This window comes from Oryza sativa, chromosome 3, assembly GCF_034140825.1.
Source record: "Oryza sativa Japonica Group chromosome 3, ASM3414082v1".
NCBI classification, from domain to species: domain Eukaryota; kingdom Viridiplantae; phylum Streptophyta; class Magnoliopsida; order Poales; family Poaceae; genus Oryza; species Oryza sativa.
The window spans coordinates 14,387,501-14,410,152 of NC_089037.1; the positions used below are offsets into that span (position 1 = coordinate 14,387,501).

The 22,652-nt window shown below is 38.7% G+C and overlaps 1 protein-coding gene and 1 pseudogene across 1 annotated transcript in view; one reads left to right on the plus strand and one right to left on the minus strand.

The window, feature by feature from the left end:
* Positions 1-1,377, plus strand: part of LOC4332889 (eudesmanediol synthase) — a gene marked incomplete at its 5' end in the record, with an annotated part of 2,536 nt that extends 1,159 nt beyond the window's left edge. Inside the window, 4 exons of the mRNA XM_026024490.2 lie at positions 1-17; positions 105-323; positions 414-549; positions 658-1,377. The exon at positions 1-17 is cut by the window's left edge and continues 364 nt beyond it. Coding sequence (XP_025880275.2) covers positions 1-17; positions 105-323; positions 414-549; positions 658-1,227 — 942 coding nt within the window. The remainder of the gene's footprint in view (positions 18-104; positions 324-413; positions 550-657) is intronic.
* Positions 1,378-6,947: 5,570 nt separating this feature from the next.
* Positions 6,948-9,607, minus strand: LOC4332893 (eudesmanediol synthase-like; annotated as a pseudogene).
* Positions 9,608-22,652: the final 13,045 nt, after the last annotated feature.

The following is a 22,652-nucleotide window of genomic DNA, read 5'->3' on the forward strand; positions in this document are numbered from 1 at the left end:
CTCAAGGCTCTCTCCTTGTGAGTGATCGTTTCTTATCGTCTCATTGCTGCTGCCACTGTCTTCTTCGTCTTCGCTATAAGTGTAAGAGGTTGATGATCTTGCAGGTGGTGGAGAGAGCTTTACGAGAGCGTGAAGCTGAGCTATGCTCGAGATCGCCTAGTGGAGTCCTACTTCTGGACATGCGGCGTGTTCCATGAGGAGGAATACTCTCGTGCCCGGATCATGTTTGCCAAGGTATTTGGATTGCTGTCCCTGATGGATGATACCTATGACGTCCATGCTACCTTGGAGGAGTGCTATAAGCTCAATGAAGCTATACAGAGGTCTGAATTAATTAATCTCTCATGATGTTGCATTGTTGATTGATCCTTATGCTGGTGATTCAGCTCACATGTATACATGTCGATGTGCAGATGGGACGAGGGCGCGATTTCTATTCTGCCAGAATATTTGCGCATGTTTTACATCAAGCTGCTGAGCAACTTTGACGAGTTGGAGGCTAGCTTAGAACCACACGAGAAGTTCCGCGTGTCCTACGCCAAAAATGCGGTAAATATTCATAGTAAAAATCACATTTCAGTCTATGAAACATGCTAATATGTAGAGTAAAATCAGTAGAATCTCACGTGAAATTCTCCCTTTCCTGTCCATGTACAGTTTAAGCTGTCGTCTGAATACTACCTCCGTGAGGCCAAATGGTCGAACACCAAGTACACGCCGAGCTTCGCCGAGCACCTGGAGGTGTCCGTCATGTCGTCGGGCTTCCCGATGCTGGCGCCGGTGGTGCTGATGGGCGTGCACGACGACGCCGCCGTGGCGACCGCGGCGGCGTTCGAGTGGGCCACCGCCGCCGGCGTCCCCGACGTGGTCATCGCCGCCAGCGGCGAGGTGGCGCGCTTCCTCAACGACATCGCGTCCCACCGCGTGGGGAAGAACGAGAAGGACGTGCCGAGCTCGGTGGAGAGCTACATGGCGGAGCACGGCGTCGGCGAGGAGGCCGCCCTCGCGGCGGTGGCGGCGATGGCGGAGCACGGGTGGAGGACGATCAACCGGGCGTTGATGGAGATGGACCCCGGGCTGCTGCCGGCGGCGCGGCTCATCGTGAACCTGACGAGGACGCTGGAGGTGATCTACCTTGGTGGCAGGGACGGTTACACCTTCGGCGGCGACATCAAGGGCCTCGTCGTCAGCCTCTTCCTTGATCCGGTCGCCGTTATACGTATTTGAGCTGAATTTGAATGTTCTCGATCGATCCTGTATAAGTTGTGTACCCGTGTATTCCAGGCTTCTAGCTAGGTGTGTGAAAGCTAGGCCAGTAAGGTATAGTACCGTTGGAAAAATATGGGTGATTTATAGTAGTAGTTGTTTCTAAGAGATAAATTACACAAACTATTGATGCAAAATAAATTTTGAGACAGAACTCGAAAATATATCCAAAATTTTGAAGAATAAAAAGTTCTATTAAAATTGGTTCTAATGCTGTTGAAAAGAAGGTGTCACATTTAGGGGTGAAAACGAATCAAATATGGTCGGAAACTAGCTCTACCATATCCGTTTTCATATTTCTTTTCACGGAATTGGAATCAGAAACCCGGATACGAAAACAGAATCGAATATTATCGAATATAGATACGGAGTGAATACGAATCGAAACGAATAAGGTAACGAATAATTATCGAAATATCAAGACCCCTCAAAGTAAGCTTCTTAAATCGAGGAAGAGGTGTAGCCATTAGTTTTCAAAAACAAAACATCAACATGTTCAAATTTTATCTCTATTTGTAAGTGCAAGGGGGAGATAGAAAATGTTGTGTTTACTTTCATACAAATTTATGTTATCATGAAACAAATAAATTAATGTGTATCACTTAAATTTTCACAGGCACATTAAAAGTTTTGAAAATTGGTTGAGTATTTTAAATTTTGGGTTGAACATTTCAATTGGAGTTGAGAGTTTCGAAATTGAATTAAACGTTCTAGAATTTAAGTTGAATTTTTTAAATCTGAGTTGAGAGTTTTGAATTCGAACTGAATATGTGGAGAAAGGAGGAGGAAGAATAAGATGGCTGAGAATGACATGTGGGGCCCACGTGGACCCCACCATTTTTAATTAATTCTTTTAGTGTAACTGACAATGGGGTCATTGTTTTTATTAATTCTCACATCAAATTGCTACGTCAATGCCACGTCAGAAGAAGAACGGGTCAATTTAGCTATGTAGGCGCCACGTAAGCTAAAACCACCATCTAAATCACCATGGGATCTATATTGCACCGGTTGTAATAGTTAAGAGACCCGTTATATCTGGTTTTCTAGTTGAAGGATGAAAATCGGATTCGTTGACAAATAAGGGACCGCATATGAACTTATTCCTTTACTATTTGACAATTTTCATATTGCATGGGCTACACACATGAAATTTTATGGATTTGGCCCGTTATTGAATTTGATATGTTTTCATGTGTTTGTAGCACTGGGCACATGGGCCCAATATATAGCCCACATGTAGGCTAATTATTATTTTTTAATTTGTTTCAAATTTATATGTACGAAAGTTATACGTACAATGTTTATATGCATATGCGGAGAAAGTAGGGCCAGGGCTTCCTAATGCACGCGCTGCTCTGTGGGGGCAAGTCGTGCACCCCCAACAAGCGACCCCTATATTACTTAGCGCACCCCCGACCCGCTTAGTGTTAATCTGGTTCAATAACATTTTGTAATATAAATTAACGAAAAAGTGTTAAGTTGAAAGTTTCTATCAGTGTTATGGATAATGCATACTCAATAGTTTTGAGTTAAACTCGGTGGGGCCCACCATATATTAAGTCCTACACAGAATCTTGCCTCGTATGCGGAAGGTGGTTCAAGTTGAAGTTTAAAATTCGAGCTGAAAGTATCGAATTCCAAGTCAAAAGTAAATTTGATATGAAAGTTTTGAAACTTGAGTTGAAAGTTCCAAAAGTTGAATTGAAAGTTTTAGAATTTAAGTTGATTGCTTCAATTTGAGTTAAAGTTTTAAATTTCAGTTGGAAGTTTTTGAAATTTGAGATGAATGGTTTGAAAATTGAGTTGAAAGTTTCGGAATTTAAGTAGAGTTTCAAATTTGATTCAAAAGTTTCAAATTTTAAATATAGTTTTCAGATTTTAGAAAAAGAACAATAAACACTAGTTTGAGGAAAAAAAACCGCATAGAGGGTTACCAAATTTACGTTTAATCAGATTGTACAAAATGACTAATTAGCGCATGTGAAGAACCCTTGCGCCGCGAGCCTCATGAGTTAAACAAGTTGTGCATATGCACGGAATAGATTTTTCACACAAAGTATCAATGTATTTGGTTTTTATGCTTATTTATTTTGAAAAAAAAATCTGAATTACCCCTTGAACTATTGAGGTAGTACAATTTACCTCTAAACTAGTTGTTTTGCACCCCTTACTCTTTAAGCGCCGCCGCTCACCGACCTTGGGTTCTTGGCCTTTTCCCGAGAGAGGGAGAGGGGTGAGAGATGTCATGTGAGCCCACTTGGATATTTATTTTGACGTTTTGTTGCTGATTGGAGTGTCAGGTTCGTGCCACGTGTGCAATCCTATGCCAAAACCACTTCAAACCATGCTCACGGGTAATCCATCAGGTTTAAAGAGTTAGGGGGTGCTAAATGTCTGGCTTTGTGATTTAAGAGATTAAATCATATTACCTCAATAGTTCAGGGGTTAATTTTGACTTTTTTCTTTTCTTTTTCTATGAGTAAACTTTCTTTCTGGGCTAGGGTTAACACGAAGAATTCATTTCCAAATTCATACGCATGAATTTTATATATACAAAATTTCTACGCAAAGTATCTATGTATAAAGTTTTACGTATAATTTTTTAATTTATGAAGTGTATGTGTATAACTTTTTTTACTGGACAGCATACTGTTTGTTGGCTCAAAGTCCAACCAGAATAAAAAACAAGCATGCGCTGTGGCGGGTTGAATGCCCAGGGAAGAGAGGAAACTTGTGGTCGTATGCACACTGTTTTGTCATTTTTTGCCGCGCACTCGTGATGTGCGCGATTGCTTGCTCATCAGACTGATCTCTATTTATGTTCTTGAGGTGATACCATATAACTGAAGAGAGGTGCGAGGGTAAGTTTATATTTTCACGTTAGATGGATGGATATGCTGTACGGATGAAAGAGGCCGGTGTTCTCAGTTTCTTACGCAAGCGCGCTCACGTAATAACTCATGCAAACATACCAAGGGTTTGACGGCTCGTGCAAAGTCACCTTCCAAATGAATAGGTATAGTATGCAGACGACGAGTTGTGCTGAGGCTGTGTTTAGTTCAGCGTAAAATTTAGATTTTGGTTGAAATTGGAGATGATGTGACTGAAAAGTCGTGTGTGTATGGTAAGTTGATGTGATAGAAAAGGACTGAAGTTTGGATCCAAATTTTAGATCTAAACACAGCCTGAGTACTCCAGTAGTTAGGCCGGCCGTTATATGTGCCAATCAGTACTGGAAGTCTGAAAATATCGGTCGATCAGCAGTACACGTATTCACGATGGGAGTGTATGTATGTGAGGCATGTGCCAGTCAGTGCTTGCTGCATGCATCATGCATGCTGGGCCACAGCCTACAGCCCTACAGGGAGAACAGTACAGGGTGCACATGCAAAATGAGGCCCTCGTACGACAATTCGATCGTCTATTCTTCTTTTTGCTGAAATCGTCGTCCCTGTGCGGCAAGCGGTCCATGATGGACCATTCATGCATTGTCTTCGTTGGTCAATCTCGTCACTACGCGCAAGCGGTGACACTACTTGTACTGTGGTGTCTAATAAATGTACAGGTTCTTTGAAAACAAAGGAAAAAAACAATTGTTGCACTAGTCGCGCATAAATCATCCTACGTATAAACCTGGACCTTACTTTTCATGTATGATATATCTCCATTATACCAACCTGTAGATCGTGATATATCCTGCGTAGACGAACGACGCTGTTGATCCTGTTAATGATATTTTATCAGCTATTACACTGGTTGAAAGATCTTTCTCAAACAACCCACACCCACGCGACTTCACGGTCCACCGAGAGATAAGGCACTCATGTGTCCCACGCCCGCACGTACGGTGACAGCTCCTCGTGCTTCCGCTGCTTAATTTCCCTATACCGCGCTCCGTCTCCTCTTCTTCACGGACCACGGCCACACAAAACCTATGTTTAAATGTGCCACTTTCACTGAGAAAACTGCTGCGCCCTGCTAGAAAACTTGCAACCTCCTCTGCCTTGGAGCTCCGTCGCTGCCTTTCCCAAAGCGCCCGATGCCGCAGCTCTCTGCGGAAGTCATCGCCTCCACTCACCTGAGCCGACCCGTCGAGCTTTTTCCCTGTACCGTAGTCTACTACACTAAAAAGCTCGCGTGCCCCGTAGCTTGCTCGACACCACCAATCTGCTCCGATTTCCGATCAACTACCACAACCAAAGCCGATGAATCACCATACTATATATATTTCTAGCCACTAAACAACCTGAGTGTCAAATCTTATTATCATCTCTCTATGGTATGCATCTTACTGAAGACCCGTGCCTCACTGAAATTCTATGGATAGCTTAAACACATGTGCTTAGTATTTGTAGGCATCACGATTTAAGTTCTCTACTGGGTAGAATGATGGCTTAAACACATGTGCTTAGTATTTGTAGACATCACGATGTGAGTTCTTTACTGGGTAGAATGATGTACCCGTGAGGCCGTGACTCCGCTTAAAAGCACCTAGTTATTGAGGCAGACGAGAAGAACTGAACAAGCAAGAACCATCATATGCTAGGAAAAGGACGATTTTTGTTTTTGTTTTTGTTTTTGTTTTTGGAGTCGTGACAAAATGCCCTGGGTCGTTTTCTCTTTATTTTTTTTTATCACAACCGACTCAATCCATCGGCAAATACAAAGACAAAGCACTACACACAAGAGGTATAGAGCTCCTGGTGGATTAATCTTATTTGTAACCAGGGCAAGTGTGTGAGATGTACAACTGTATTGGCCCCTTAAAATTATATATTTTGATATACCAATGTGTTCTAATATATTTAGAATCTTTTTACTTCTTTTTTAAAATTTTCTTTGTGCTTCAATTGAATTTTCCTAGAACGAGATTTTTTTTCTCTGACAATTGTTTGATAATCATAGATACCTTGTAGAACTATATTCATGACGGTAGTGAACGTGTGTTCTAAATAATAACAATATCATTTGTCCACTTAATTAATAAAAAAATGAACTTGGTGCAGCGATTCTTCTTCTGCCTAGCTAGGTCGTCATAGACGGCAGGGACAGATCTACAGTAGAAGGGCCGGTGTTAGGCGACACCGACGATTTTCAGCAAAAACTATAGCGAAACTGCTTATCCATATGTTATGACACAATGATGTAAGTATAATTAGCACACGATGACACCGATAGACACGTTCTGACACTAACGAATCGATTTTCTAGATCCGCCACTGATAGACAGGTGAGTTTCTTTAGCATACATTGGCTATCGCCAATACGTATAAGACCTTATTTTATATTTTGAATAGGGCCACAATAATTTAGGATGGCCCTGTTTGTAACATACGCATGCATACCCTAGTATTTATTATGTGGGCGTATAGTGTATATGTTTTTAGATAATGGATAAAATCTAACATTTACTTCAACAGAAGCTATAGCCACTTATTACATAGTTATTGGCTGAAAAACAAGTATAACAATTTGTAACAAAGAATAAAGAGACGACACAATAATAAATGTCACCATCATAGGAAAGAGAAACAATTTACTCAAAGAATAATCTTATTATTAAAATTCCATCCAAATTTAGCGAAAATTTAAACGGCGGTTGCTTATAAATTCCAACATGTAGCATGAATAGTCACCATGTCCTCTTCACACATTTGTAGTTGGACATAGAACCGAAGCCAGTATGCTCTGAAGAAAACCGGCATATATGATTTAGTTGGTGTTTTATAAAAAACCATGTTAATTCTATTCAACTATAGAGTCTAACATAGAACAGACACCCTAACTAAAATAAAATATATATGTAGGATCGAAGTTACGCACACGATTTGGACGAACACGTCGGCACGTTGCTGTGTGCATGCCTAATACACGGGAAGGGGATCAAGAAAGAGGTTGGAGACGAGACCCTTGAGGTCGCCACCGACGGTGTACCCGTCCCTGCCGCCGAGGTAGATCACCTCCACCGTCCTCGCCAGGTTCACCATCAGCCGCGCCGCCGGCAGCAGGGCGGCATCCATCGTCCCGACGGCGGCGCACTCCCCGTTGATCGTCCTCCACGCGCGCTCCGCCAGCGCGGCCACCGCCGCCACGGCCTCCCCCCCGCCCACGCCGCGCTCCGCCATGTAGCACTCCACCGTGCTCGCCATGTCCCCGCCGCTCTTCCCGATCCTGTAGGAGGCGGTGTCGTTGAGGAAGCGGGCGAGCTCCCCGCCGGCGCGGACCAGGGCGGGGACGGGGACGCTGGTCGCCCACTCGAACGCCTCCTTGGTTGTCGCCGCCGCACCGCCGCTGTCGCGCACGCCGAGCAGCAGCACCGGTGCCATCGCCGGGAAGCCGGACGACATGAGAGAGATATCCAGGTGCTCGACGAAGCTGGGCATGTACTTGTCGCTTGACCATTGGGCCTCACGGAGGTAGTATTCCGACATCTGCTTGAACTGTGTACATGTGTGCATGTGCAGGAAAATTAATCAAAATGTGTGGACGAGGGCACGAATATCACTTTAGTATGCCTTTTTTTTTTTTTTTGGAGAACAAGATTTTACCGTAGTTTTCGCGTAAGACATGCTGTACTTCTCATCCGGCTCCAAGCTGTCCTCCATCTCATCAAAGTCATTGAGCAACTTTATGTAAAAGATACGCAAATATTCTGGTAGAATAGAAACCGCACTTTTGTCCCATCTGTATAGATATATATATATATATCGAGGATATATTTATATTAGCTAGATCATTGATTAGTAATGCTCGTTGGCAAATTGACAACCTACTAGGCCATCATTAACTAGCAAATTTCTACCTCTGCATAGCTTCGTTAAGCTTGTAACACTCCTCCAGGGTGGCGTGGATGTCGTAAGTGTCATCCATCAGAGTCATCAGTTAAAACACCTTGGTGAATATGATCCGCGAGCGAGAGTACTTCTCCCCGTGGAATATGGCACAGGACCAGAAGTAAGACTCTACTAGACGATCTCGAGCGTAGCTCAGCTTTACGCTGTCATAAAGTTGTCTCCACCACCTGTCAATCATATTCACGCACGCACATATTTACTAGACCACGTAATTGTATTTATGCTAACTGTGCAGTGAAGTGAAGTAGAGTAATTTTATGATAGTTTTTACTGACAGTAATATATATTCCACTATCATAATCTGCTGATGAGTAAAAGCAGGGCTATTGCTTATAACACAGTTGCGTGAAGCAGAGAACGACAAGGACAGTGAAGCAAGAAATGATTGTGGAAGAAAAAAATAATATGCATAAGAGAAACTTAAATGATTACAAGGAGAGGGTCTTGAGCTCCTTGAGGTAAAGAGGTCTGATAAGCTCGAAGTCCAGCCTCGCGAGCTCCAGCACCACGCCGTCGTGCGCCTCCTCCCGCTCGTACTCGGTGATGTAGCGCATCGTCTCCAGCAGCTTGGGCGCCCGTGCGAGAGGGATGTCGAGGGCGCGGGAGACCTGCTCGGCCATCGGCGATCCCAGCTTACCTTGCAAGGACTTGACGCTCCGTCTCGAGAACGCGATGGCGTCGTCGAGCGCCGCTTCTTCGCCGGGGCATGGCGAGGTGCGCTGCGTTGTAGAGGCTTAGCAGGCCCCTTGCGTCCGTGCTCAGGTTTTCTCTGAAACAACCCGTGCTATCTTTGAACTTGTCGAATACATCTGCATGAACAAATTTCTAGCTGTAAGGGTGTACACACTAGTACTATATATGCTCCAGGGATTATATTTATCCAAATGAATCAGAGATGGGAGAGATGTGTGTTCAAATAACAAGCTTTAGATCGAACCTTGTTTGATCTTTGTCGTATTTTAGAATTCATTTAGTGTTTTTTTCACCGTATTTTTTTTCAACCTCAGTTTTTGGACTGTTATATACTGAATTTATTTCCATTCTTTTGATTTTGTGTCCCAATTTATACGCTCCTAGCTATCAATGAAAATGTCTTCTAACTGATTCGGCAATTATATTCATTCTATATCAATATGTACATATATATAACAAAATATTCTCCTACAAAACTGCAGAGAGATTGAATTATACTCCGAGTTACCTGCAGATACCAAGAAACCATGCTGGCGAAGTAGACGAAACCTAAGGGATTCAAGGTGGAGCAAGTCAGCAGCAGCAACGCTGTCGGCGTGCTCCTTATGGTGCAATAATAATACATGCTGTAACGCTACGGTGATCTCGTCGCGGAAGTGGTCGTCTATGTGGAGGCGTTCGAGCACGTCCACTAGCATCACCGTGTAGGCCATACTCGTGGCCTTCGACAGCTTGCAGCGCACCTGCCTCTTTAGCTGATCCACATGTTCCCTCATCCACTTCTCTGACATCTGAAAACATATGCACGAGCAATTAAATCCAAGAGAGCCATAGTTAAAGGGGAATTACATCCATGCGTAAAGTCTCATATTCAAATTCATATTATACAGAGACAAAAAAACAAAATTATATACTCTCAAAACTATCATAATTTTTATCATGTTTGTTATGGCTAAAATATAATGAATTTGAGGTTAAGACTTTACACATATGTGCCATATTATTGGAAGTACTTGTATAATTTTATTTTAGATTTTTTCGGGTGAAATTTGTTAATTAGAGTATACGGTGTGTATACGAGAAGAGACTTGTGTGTACATGATATGTTCCCTAGTTAAAGTATCCATGTATTGTCAAACTACTAATTAAGCTATCTAGAATATTGTATATGATCAATTAACAACATGCCATTGAAATTTCACGCAATCTCTTGCTCCTGAACTTTTATAAGATCTCTCACACATCCATTTCATTAGTTGATCATTAGTTAATTGTTAGTTTTATATTTTTTAAAGAAATGGCCATATTTCCCTTGGCATATTATTACTAAAAGTTTGACAATTTACCGAATATGTAGTTTTGGGTTTAAAAAAGTTAGGGCAAAATTACATAATATGGAAGTAATTTCATTGAAATTTCAAAAACTTGTGAAACTCTGCATCAAATCAAATTTGAAATGTATTTTTTAATGAACAATATTCAGTTTGAAAATTGTCAATTTTGTCATAGCCATGTACTCTCTCTGTTTTAATTAATTGACATGTCGTTCTAAAAAAATCTAACAATAAATTAGTAGTTGGCAAATTACATTGCTACCCTCGTTAATTATTTCCTAATCATCTTTCTATATATATATATATATACATATATATATATATATATATATATATATATATATATATATATATATATATATATATATATATATATATTGATGAAGGATAGTAGGGAATATAGATCTCTAGAAATGTTTTCAAGTGTGATCAGAACGACAAAAACGTTTTGACACGAATTAGAACGAAGAGAGTATTCGTCACTGTCATTTCATGCAATTTTTTTCAAAAATTATTTAATATTTGAAATTTTGTTTTTCTTATCAAGTGAAAAATTTTGAAATTTTCAAATGTATTTTAGGCACTATATAAAAAAAATGAAAATTGTTCTTTTAATTAGAACACTCAACATTATGTAATACATAAATTAGGGTAATATGGTCATTTTAGGAAAAAAATGATCAACTAAAGGAAAGGAGGTGTAGAAATCAACATAGAAGCTCTGCATATAAAAGGGATTCGACAAAACTCAAACATATAAACGAATTAGCTAAATATTTAGATACAAAATGATAATTTTCTCTATAATGTACTCCCTCCGTCTTATATAAGTCGTTTTGAATTTAGTCAAAGTCAAACTACTTTAAATTTGACTATGTTTATAGAAAAATATAGTACAATATCAAATTAGTTTCATCAAATCAATGATCGAATATATTTTCATAATAAATTTGCCTTGGGTTAAAAATGTTACTTTTTTTTTACAAATTTGGTCAAACTTGAAGCAGTTTAACTTTAACCAAAATTAAAACGGCTTATAACCTGAAATAGAGGGAGTATATTTCTTGTGTGTGCACATATATATTATGTTCAGTAATACTAGTATTAATTTGCATGCCTGTGGGGCTGGGAGGGGTGTAGGTGACGAAGAAGTCGCCCCACACGGAGGGAGCACAAGTTCGGCCGGTGGCAGCTGCGGCATCAGCTAGCTGCGTGGTGCCACCTTTAACTGCAAGCACCTCCGTATCGAGAACACTAATCACCTTACTCCCAGACATGAGATTAGCTACTTTTGGTCGGTGTGCTCTAGTCAGTTACAGAGGTCGTGAAACTCTTGCTGCTTTTGGATGGTTTGAATCGATTGGTCCTACTATCTCTCCTCTCATCTCATGGTCTCTATTTATAGACAAATATCCTTCCCGGTGATGATTATTAATGGACCATCTAACCTAATTTTTCTGTTACAACAAGGTGACCTTTTTTAAGATTTTATAACATTCCCTTCTTTCTCACATACTTATCTCATTGTTTCCATGTACTATTCTAACTTTGATCTCTAATAACCTTCAATAACAAATGAAACTTTTTTAAGGATACAATATACTTTAATGTTACAAAAACTTTCTAAAGTATTTATAAACGCTTTTGAATAGTAAAAAGACGAGTGATCAATCTGAGAACCATGCAATTAATGGAGTATCCGAGGGTGGTCCGGTGGTCCTCGGACCAGAAAAAAAATCGCCAAGCCAAAGCCCATTTATGGTTTAAAAAAAGAGATAAAAACAACTCCTATGTGTGAATAAAAGTGTTGGTCAATCGGTTCAGCTCCAGATATATAGTAGTCCCTCACTCGTCTGTGTTGTTTCCTCTCCCACACGTGTGCGCCGTGCGGCTGCTGGCTAAAGATCCTAGTGAGTGGCAACGGTGGAGTTGCGGACAGCAAGGGTGTTAGGGCTCCCGAGTCTGCACCCGACAGGTCAGGTCCGTCAGGAGATTAACTGGTTGTTTAGGAATCTTTTTCACCCTTCTCACCTCACCATGAATGTAATGTGTATTAGAGATTAAGTATGAAAAAAGATGGAAATAATATCGCATCTCTTTTTCCGAAACATGAAGCAAATAAGATGAAGATTGCTTCTCAATCACCTCCTTCCTAGGTTGTGGCAGAAGAGCACACTAAAATCAATCTTCTTCAAACATCTGTAGCCGAGTAAGCTTCTTTAAGTCAAATTTTATGAATCATGATGAACTTTCAATAATTATATGGGTAAATTCTAGATGTACCGTATTTAATAATTTTATATAAGTTGGACTACCCATGCCTAAAATTCTAGATACGTCACTAGAACCATATAAGTATTTTATACCAACCTTTTTTAAGAACAGCTCGTTTAGAGTTCTTTAAATTCAACCTTACTGTAGTTGCCGGAAAAAAAGGAATCGACCTAGCAAAGGTCGGTCAACGGTGGAAAAAAAGGAATTAATGTAGTTGCCGGAAGAAGCTCGCCAAAGAGAGGTCTTTGTTGTCATCATCGCTGAAGGGAGTCTACTTGTCTACACATTTCCTTTTCTCCATCGGAGGAAACTCGCTGGAGGGAGGTGAAGCAAGCTTGCCACCCGCTATCATCATCGCCCATTGGGAGAGAAAGGTGGATAAACTGTGTGTGTGTGAGAGAGAGAGAGAGAGGTGGAGAGAGATAAAGAAATGGGTTGGGCTGCTGGGCTGTCGAGAGTATTCGCAAGGCACTAACGCTCACCCAACATACCCACCCGTGGGCCATTAGTTCCTGTTAACAAATGGAAAAAAAATATCCACTTTTGTTCATAGCCGGGTTTAGAGGCTCTTGTAACTATTAAAACGGTAATACCAGGTCAATTCTCACCTCACTAGAAGAAAACTGTAAAACTGGGTCAATTCACCTCACTTGGTAGCCTACACGAAGGTTTCATCATCCTAGCACCTACATGGCACGTTGACCTAGTCTTCATCCAATGTGAAGCCTACGTGATGCAAACATTGCATTAAAAATGTAAATAAAAAATAAAAAAATAATTAAAAACTAGTGAACCCATAGCTCTCATAAAAAAACAGTGGGACCCCATAAGACCCGTACGTACTACCTCTAACACATCCATTAGTCACGATGATGGCTTTCTTAAAATTAAGGGAGGATGTTGAGCCCATGGCTTATCAAGTTATTTCTTTTAAGTATGTTGAAAATTGTTACAAGGTAACAAATAAAGATGATGGCTTTCTTAAAATAAGGGGAGGATGATGAGCCCATGGCTTATCAAGTTATTTCTTTTAAGCTTGTAACAATTAACTATTCTATGCAGTTTGGTTCATTTTTTTTGATTTAAAGGAAAACAAGATGAAGGTAGGAGGAGCCTTGGCTACTTCTGCTACTATGCCATGCATGTTTTTTTTTTAGAATTACACAGTACAACGCAAACACTCACAACGCACGCACACTCACCCCTATAAACTCATGCACGTAAACCCTACCCTTATGAGCATCTTCCAAGACTGGGCCGGCAAATCTTGTAGATTGACGAAGTCACCACAGACGCCTCACTGTCGACGGGTACGTCGCCTACCAGTGAAAGCATAATGCCGTTAAATCCCGGAAAATTCGTTTCCCATGGGGAGTCGAACTTAGGATCTAAGGTGCTACTAAGGCTCTTATAACCACTGGCTACATGCTCTTTTGCTATGCCATGCATGTTGATAATTCATGGCTCTAATTTATATAAGAATAAAGAAGAGGAGACCAAGACAAAGAAGAAAATAGTAGATCGAGGATGTGTTTTGTATTTAAGTTGGTTCCAATCACATACCAACGAATCAGCTATGGTCCTAGAGTTATTGAGTACAAATAATGTGATTAGCTATGCTGTCGCAATTTTTTATTGGTAATCATTGTTCAAGTCATTAGGCAATTAACCAATCATTGTTTGGTCCAATTATATTTTCGTTCATCGTTGTCATCATCCGCTATATTTCAGAGTTCTAATCTATACCTAATTTAAAAATGCGTAAAACTTTTGAGATGATTTTTCGTCCATCATTGTCATCATCTGCTACACGATTTTTTTTTTCAAGTGAAACAGACTGAACTCTAGTGTTCGCTAGTTTTCGAGTTCGATACGAAGCGGATTTGCTCAGATTTTTGGGAAAATGGAAGGAGAAGGAGATGAGGATAGAAACCCCTCAATTAATTTTAGATTTATGTCCAAGGATGCTGTTGGATTTTACAAAGGAGGCGGCTTCAAGCGGCATCGGGCAGCTGAGGGAGTTTGAACGGAGACAGGGGATAACACTGTAGCGATGGGCCCACGTGAGATGAGAGGAGGAGCAGGAGGACGCCTATTAGACTTTCGGTTGCTTGTTGGGCCGGACGTATGCTTGTGGGCTGAGGTAGGGGGGGGGGAAGGGAGGAAAACAGGCCAGCTAGGCTGCGGGCTGAGAAAGGAAATGGGCTGAAAATAGCCCAGAGAGAAAGGAAGGTTTTATTTAGATATTTATTTAAATAAATACTGAAATGATGTTTGTACTACTAAAATTAGCAACTAACCTTTGAAAATTCCAAGAAAATTTCAGATAGTGTAATTAATCATGGATAATTTAAGAAAAAATAAATCCAGCCATGTAATTTTATGTATCACACTTACTTTACTTTACTTGTAAATTAATTTAATTCTACACCTACCTACTTAGAAATACCTAAGTATTCCGAAAATTTTGTTTTTAATTAATTACATAATGTAAATATTTCTCATATTTCTCGTCTTTTCTTCCCGTTGCAATACACATGTAATTTTTCTTGTTTGTGTAAGAATAAAGAAGAGAAGGAGACCAAGACAGAAGCAAAGTGTACAGGATGTGTTTTCTATTTTAGTTGGTCCCATCCATATACCGACGAATCGGCCAGGTCCATTTTTATTGGTAATCATCGTTGAAGTGTATCTCTCTCTCTTCCTCTCCTCCAAGCGGGAGCGGGAGCTGGTGCCGCCGCCGCCGCCGCTAATGACGATGAGGAGGTGGCCGGGAGCGGCTCCATCGATCCCCATCACCGCCCGGCGCTGCAACACTTTTGCGCTCAGCCCCCTCCACTTCACAGCACATCTCATATACCTCCTTCTTGCTATAGTGACACTCGAATAAAAAAAATCCCTAAATCCTTCTTCCCTCTCAATTTTTCTCCTTACAGGTATAGAAAATAGAGCTCCAATTAGCAATTGCCATTGGTCTGCGCTCCACGATGACCTTATCCTTGCACCACATGCACTTGATCATTGGTACCTTGTTCCGGCGACTGCAAGATGAGAACGAGCATGGAGAATCCATGGGGATGCCGAGCATGCAAGCCACACTACGCCGCCTCCCGCCGCTACTTGGGCCGCACCGTGCCACGGCTATCCTCGTCGCACTGCGACACCTTCTGCTATAATCTCGCTGCCTAGGCGACCATAGCTGCTACCTCGCAACTCCCGTCACTAAACTTGCAATCGAAACCTTAGCCGATTTGAGGATATTTGGGGGGATTCGGGTCGGAATGCACTGGTCAGGACAAGTTATGTAAGAAGGTATATGCAGAGGGGGCGGAGCGTAAAAGGGTTGCCTATGTGGCGCGCCATGTTAGCGGTTAAACGCAGTCAAAGGATGATTGGACTATAAGGATGGTACATTAAACCAAGTTCATGGATCTAAACGTGTAATTTTCAAGTTTACTGATCTAAGTAACATCACCACATAAGTTTAGGAATTTACCATATATTTCACTTAATACCAAATATTGGTGTCTCTATGAAACATGTCCATCTTTTCACTTATACATATGCTTACCAAGCAAATTCTACTACACCGTTTTAAATTAGTAGTCGCTTTGACTTTTTTTTTCTTGTAACGTTTGACCATTCGTCTTATTTGAAAAATTAGTGCAAATATAAAAACGGAGAAGTCATACTTAAAATACTTTTGATAATAAAGCAAATCACAAAAAAATAAGTAATAATTCTATATTTTTTGAATAAGACGAAAGATCAAAATTACAAACAACAACTCAAAGCGTTCTGGGACGGAGGTAATATAAAATAAATCACGATAAAAAAAAACAAAATCAATTTAAAAATAAATAATGATAAAAACCCATAAAATTAACTTCAAATTTAAATTTAAACCTACAAAGATAAATATAAGACAAACTGTATGATAAGGTTAAAATGTCTCAACGTCGTGCGATTAATTTCCCAGCTGTCGTGCTAGGCGTACGTGTGCAACTCCGTATGATTAATACTCCCTCTGTTTTTAATATCTTTTAAGATATGTTTGAATATTTATCTTATTTAGAAAATTTATATAATTATTATTTATTTTATTGTCTTTCTTTATTGTCAAATGTTCTTTAAGCATGTCTTAAAAGTTTTTATATTTACACGAAAATTTTAAATAACATGAATGGTTAAAACGTTTATCAAAAAATTAAATCAACAGCGACGTGTATTGAAAACGGAGGTAATAGTACGTAAGAAGAAATAAGTATAACCATATATAGTACTCCCTCCGTCCTAAAATATTTGACGCCGTTGACTTTTTAAAAAATATTTGACTGTACGTCTTATTTAAAAAATTTAAGTAATTATTAATTCTTTTCCTATCATTTGATTTATTGTTAAATATATTTTTATGTATACATATAGTTTTACATATTTTATAAAAGTTTTTGAATAAGATGAGCGGTTAAACATGTTTAAAAAAGTCAACGGCGTCAAATATTTACGGAAGGAGGGAGTACTTGCTAATATAAATGATTAGACAAGAACTTCAGTACTGAGGTTAGCTTTAGATATTTTCTTTACGAACAAGAAAACGAATGAAGTGACTAGTAATAAGTACTTGTGTGGGCCTTGCGGCTGCTTAGCGAGCCCGGTCATAGTTCAAGCATGCATGACATTAACATAGACGCATACTCCCTCCGTCCAAAGCAAACCTGGGTTTTCGTGTTTAATTTTGACTGTCCATTTTATATAAATTTTTTTTATAATTCGTATTTTTATTGTTGTTGGATGATAAAATATGATTAATATTTTATGCGCGACTTATCTTTTTAATTTTTTTTAATTTTTTTAAATAAGACAGATGGTCAAATATTGGGCACGGAAACCAGGGTTTGTCTTTTTTTTTTGGACTGAGGGAGTATATAGGACGTGATTACTGCTGTACGTGCTTGTTCAGTTCACGTCTAAGTCAAAATTTGTACATACAGCTTTCTTCTTTTCATTTCGCTTTTAACTTCAGACTATGCTTGCACGGCTGCTTGTTTTTGTTCTTCCTGCTATTAAATACTTCATCCGTCCCAAAATAATTTTATTTTTCATCAACTTACTTGTCTCAAAATAAAATCAATCCTAAAACAACCATTGTATTAAAGTTTATAGAAGTGAAGGACAAATACATTATGATGTGTTAATTAAAGTGAAGAAAAAGTACATCAGGATTTGTAGTTAAAGTGGATGACATTTTAATCCTTTTGCTTTTGTGTTGTATTGGTATTGTTTGTGATGAGTGAAAATGAAATTATTTTGAGCTAAAAAGTAGTACTACTATCAGCCAACTTTGACTGGCCTTTCGGGTAAAAGATAAAAAAAAAAGACAAATACGGACAAAGGTCCATCAGAGTGAGTCTTGGCGCAACATCCTGGTAGCACAACACATGCATGCATCATTTCATTTTCATGGCTGCGATGATACCCAATTGCAGTTACCGTACGACATAACGGAAGAAAAGATCGAGAAAAACTAAAGAACCATCAATGTCGGGAGTACACGATAGCTATAGCTAGCAAGGCCAACCTGCAACTTTAGCGTGCTAACTACTCCTTAAAGAGGTACGTGCCTTCTAATATTCAAAACAAATTAACTTTAAAACTGTAAACTGCATGATTATATAAACTAGGAAGGTTCTACGCGGCTACTTTATTTATTTAATGTTGGTTGAATTTTTATTACAAATATTTATGTGGTTGATTTTTCCTCTTGAAATATTAATTCATTAACTCTATTCTAAACATGTTTTCACCCATAATTTGTTTGGGGCTAATTTGTATGTTGGTTATTTCATCAATAATTTGTTTGGGGTTAATTTGTATGTTGGTTATGAATTTCCTGTAGTTACTTTTGCAAAAAAAAATTTCTAAATTAAATTATTGTGTCACAACAATTGAGTTGGTTACTACTTCCTCCGTCCCAGAATATAAGCATTTTTAGCATAGTAACAAGTTAAACATTTTTTACTTTGGCCATTAATAACAAAAAAAATCAATCATGTAAAATCGATGTTATTAGATTTATCATTACAAACTATTATAATATGCAACTCTTTTTATTTAAAACATCTTATTTTTATAGATATTGTTGGTTAAAGTAGCATCTCGGATACTATGTAAGGAACTAAAAAATACTTATATTTTGAGACGGAGGGAGTATAAAACTATCATTTGTGCTTATGTGTATATCTTTTTTTGAATATTTAGCATATCTTAATTCTAGAGTTTCTGACTTAGTAACATTTTTTTTTGTCTTTATGGACTTTAGGAGATATTAATTGAAGATAATTTCTGTTGAAAAATTTTATAAATAGGAAAATTTCATCTAATTAAAAACAAACTTCTATTTACTTATATTCTCTCCTTTTTATATGCTTTCTTATTTTCTTTGAAAAAAATGAATTTAAACAGAAATAAGACCAAAGTTTAAGTGTAGATATATCACTTCAAAATGTTTCATCTTCATAGACTACAGTACACGTTTGTTAGGGATCGATTATTATTATAGTATTATTTTATTGCATGAATTCTCATATATAAATACAATATGATTTGTGTTCCCTAATTAAGCAAACTTAGTGTGGAATACTACATATCTTGCCTATTTAATAGAAATCATGGAGGAACAAACATGACGTGTACTCCCTATGTTCTTTTACTTATTATTTAGTACATTAATATCAGTTTGGTATGCTTTGTGTTCCCTAATTAACCAAGCTTAGTATGAAATACTCACGTACCATGCATATTTAATAGAAACCAAAGAGGGAAAAACATGATGTGTACTTGCCCTTTGTTCTTTTATTTATTATTTAACACATTAATATAGCCTCCAAAATATAGAACTTATACATGGTGTTAAATAGTAATGGTACTTTAGGTTAACCCCGTATGGGCCGAGTAGACTGGACCCTACTGTTGATGTGAAAACACGTGGCCTGAGAGATCTGCTTAACTCCAGTATAGGTCCAAAACTTGTCTTTGGGTATGCTAGCGTGCCAGTTGATTTGATTCTACAATCAACAAGAAACAAAGACAAAGAAACCGCGGTTAAATCCATAAACGATAGCCAATCGGCTAGATGCCGATGACATATCATTTATCTTTGAGCCGATATCATATATGCATCGATCGACAATCGTTGATAAGTAAGAAAGAACTAAATCTACTCGATCGGCTGTAGATATTAACGATATATAGTCCGTATATCGATATATACTTAAATCAAGTGATTGGGATAGATCGGTCGCCATGCCGAGACAATATAAATCATTTAGATCGAAATATATATTAATAATGAGACTATATATATTTATAGCATAGCCGATCAGATAGATCTAGCATGTATCGGCTAATACTTCGATACCACTCTATATTGAGATATTGAAACAAGTAGAATATATCAAACAAGGGCCTAATATACTTAAGTGCAACAAGATCTTAACATAAAGGGCAGATTTAACATGTCAATCGAGCATATAAGATAAATGTAGTTAAATTAGATAAGATCGGCTGAAACCCCGATACTACCCTAATCAGCAACCAAGAAGCAGGCTAGAGATTGAGATTCTAATCAGGACTCATAAGATCAAACTCAACTGATGCAGCTATAAGTATGAAAAGAAAAACAATATCTAGACAATCAAGTCGTTGTAAGTATCATAGAGTGGTGGATATCCTATATAATCTAGGTCAACATCGATGTTTAACCTAATCGGTTGCCCTCTACTGGCAGATGTTAGCCGATTGTGGGTTAGACAACGATATTGCCGGAGATTATATAAGATATATGATAACTCAACGAATTACATAAACAAGATTAGAGTATCATAAAGATGGAAGCACTAATCCCGAGAACGCAAGCCACCGTAACAAGTTTTACCTCTTGTTGAAGATCGAAACCGATGCAGTTCAACCCAAAAGCAAGAACTCGTCGAAACAAAACGAAAGTAAAAGGGTGGCGATGCGCCGAGATTGTATTGAACGTGTGTTAGTTTGACTACATGGGGCTCGGGGTCTATTTATACCCGACAATTACAGAATATGTCCATATCGGACACGATTCTTATCTCTAACAAACTCTAAGATACCATAAGTCTTTGAGGCAGACTTTTGCCTAAACATTTTTCTAAGAAAATTACATAAAATATCCTAATTAATAGATACAATTGCCTTCTCAGGATTCTATCCATGCGTGGCAATCATCATGAAACACATCAAACTAAACCGACAACATATGCCGCTTCATATTGTCGGATTCGGCTCAATCGGCTAACCTCGTCCAACTCGAACTCTGCCGATCTTAGTCGTAGCCGATTCGGACTTCAGCCGATCCTTACTCTGTTTCTGGGACGATTCCATCTCGAATTCCATCTCGGTTTCTTCTTCACCTTCGATACTTAGATTACCAAATTTGGTTGTTAACACCTACATGGTAAGCATACTTATATGATGATATAATCCATATTCCTAGTTTTTTCATGATTTTTCATAATTCTCGTATACCATGCAAAGTGTCAAGCTAAGATAGGACATGTTACTTGTTCACATTATAAATCTAATTTGGTTTTCTTTAAAAAAAATTCTAATTTAGTCGTGCATATTTGTGAATTTATAATGTGTATATAGCGATATACTATATATTATCATCTTTTTCATAATTTTGACGTCTGTTTGGATTGCATGAAAAAAAATAGGACCTAAAATAGTAATATAGTCGTGAATATTTGTGAGCTAATAAAAAACTTTTGAAAAAAAATGTACTACTTGTATAGTTTTGGAACCCATTAATTTAGTATAGCTATGATTAAGAAGTCGTCACTAGATTGAACCCACATCATCTCTCTTTTCTTTGACATCGATGATGCTTTTGCTATTTAGATTATCACGTGATCTTTCTAGCCTACGTGAGTCTTCTAATTAAGGTTCAACTAAAATAACTCCAAACAAGTTGTACTAATAAAACTTATACTCATATCCCTATATAAGTGATACGCTATGGCCGGGCCTCCTTTGTTTGAGATTATGATAGCTTATAAAAAAAGGGGCGAGGTCAAAACAAATAGATTTGTTTTTTTATGAAAATCGATGCACAATGGCGACACGAATTTAACGTGAAAAACCCTTGCGATAAAAAAGCCACGGGCACCGATCGGGAAATTATCAATATAGGGGAGTTGGATACAAACGCATGGAATATATTGGGCTATCACACCCTCCCTGTACGGCTTACAAGGGATATATATAGGAGAAAGTAGGAGTCCCAATAGAGTAATAGGAAACTAATCCTATAATAAAAAGTTCTATTAGAAAACTAATCCGAATATATTGTGGGCCCAAAATTCGGATAACATATTTAACAATCTCCACCTTGATACGAATTTCCCTTATATCATAAAAATCTTCAATCTCCAAACAACCTCGTGATGATAAAATCAATGTGCGCCAAATAGTCACTTGGACTATAATTCATAACACCCTTGATCCAGATGAGGTAGACCATGCTTCAAACTCGCCATTGGAAATATATAACTCCTGAATCTGTTGGTATAAGCCTGTGTGCACCAAACATATACGCGAAAACTGATGCACAACCAAACTCGTCATGGGCATAAAATCCTGAATCTGCTGCATGAATTTATGTAATCCTAGCAGAAATGCGAAACTCTTGCGCTCAAAATGAAATACTTAGATCTCCTTATTAACCTTCTGGTACACTGGGCAAACGGAAGTAGCAATTCCGCCGGAAATTTTACCACACACACGTGATCTGGACATGAACCTTCTGGTTCCCTCTCGACGACTTCGCTTGTATGTCCTGAAACTGATAGACTGGTGTACGATGGTATTAGTTTCTCCTCCTCGCGGTAAATACCCCACTTTAAAACATCACTTGCCATAATTAGAATATTGCATCTCAATTCACGAGCGATAGATCAAACCTCAAACTCGCCTTGGGAATAAAATCCTGAATCCGTTGGTATAATTTGTGGAACCTTAGCAGAAACGCGAAACACTCTGGGTGTATAAAACGAATTATTTAATCTCCATAGAAAACCTCCTGGTAAACTGGCGTGTGAGCGTAGCAAAAACTGAACTTGAATTTATTCCCCTGAACAGAACCGAAGTAATGCAGATGAATTGATCCCTGTATGAAGGACGTATGCACGCAGCGAAA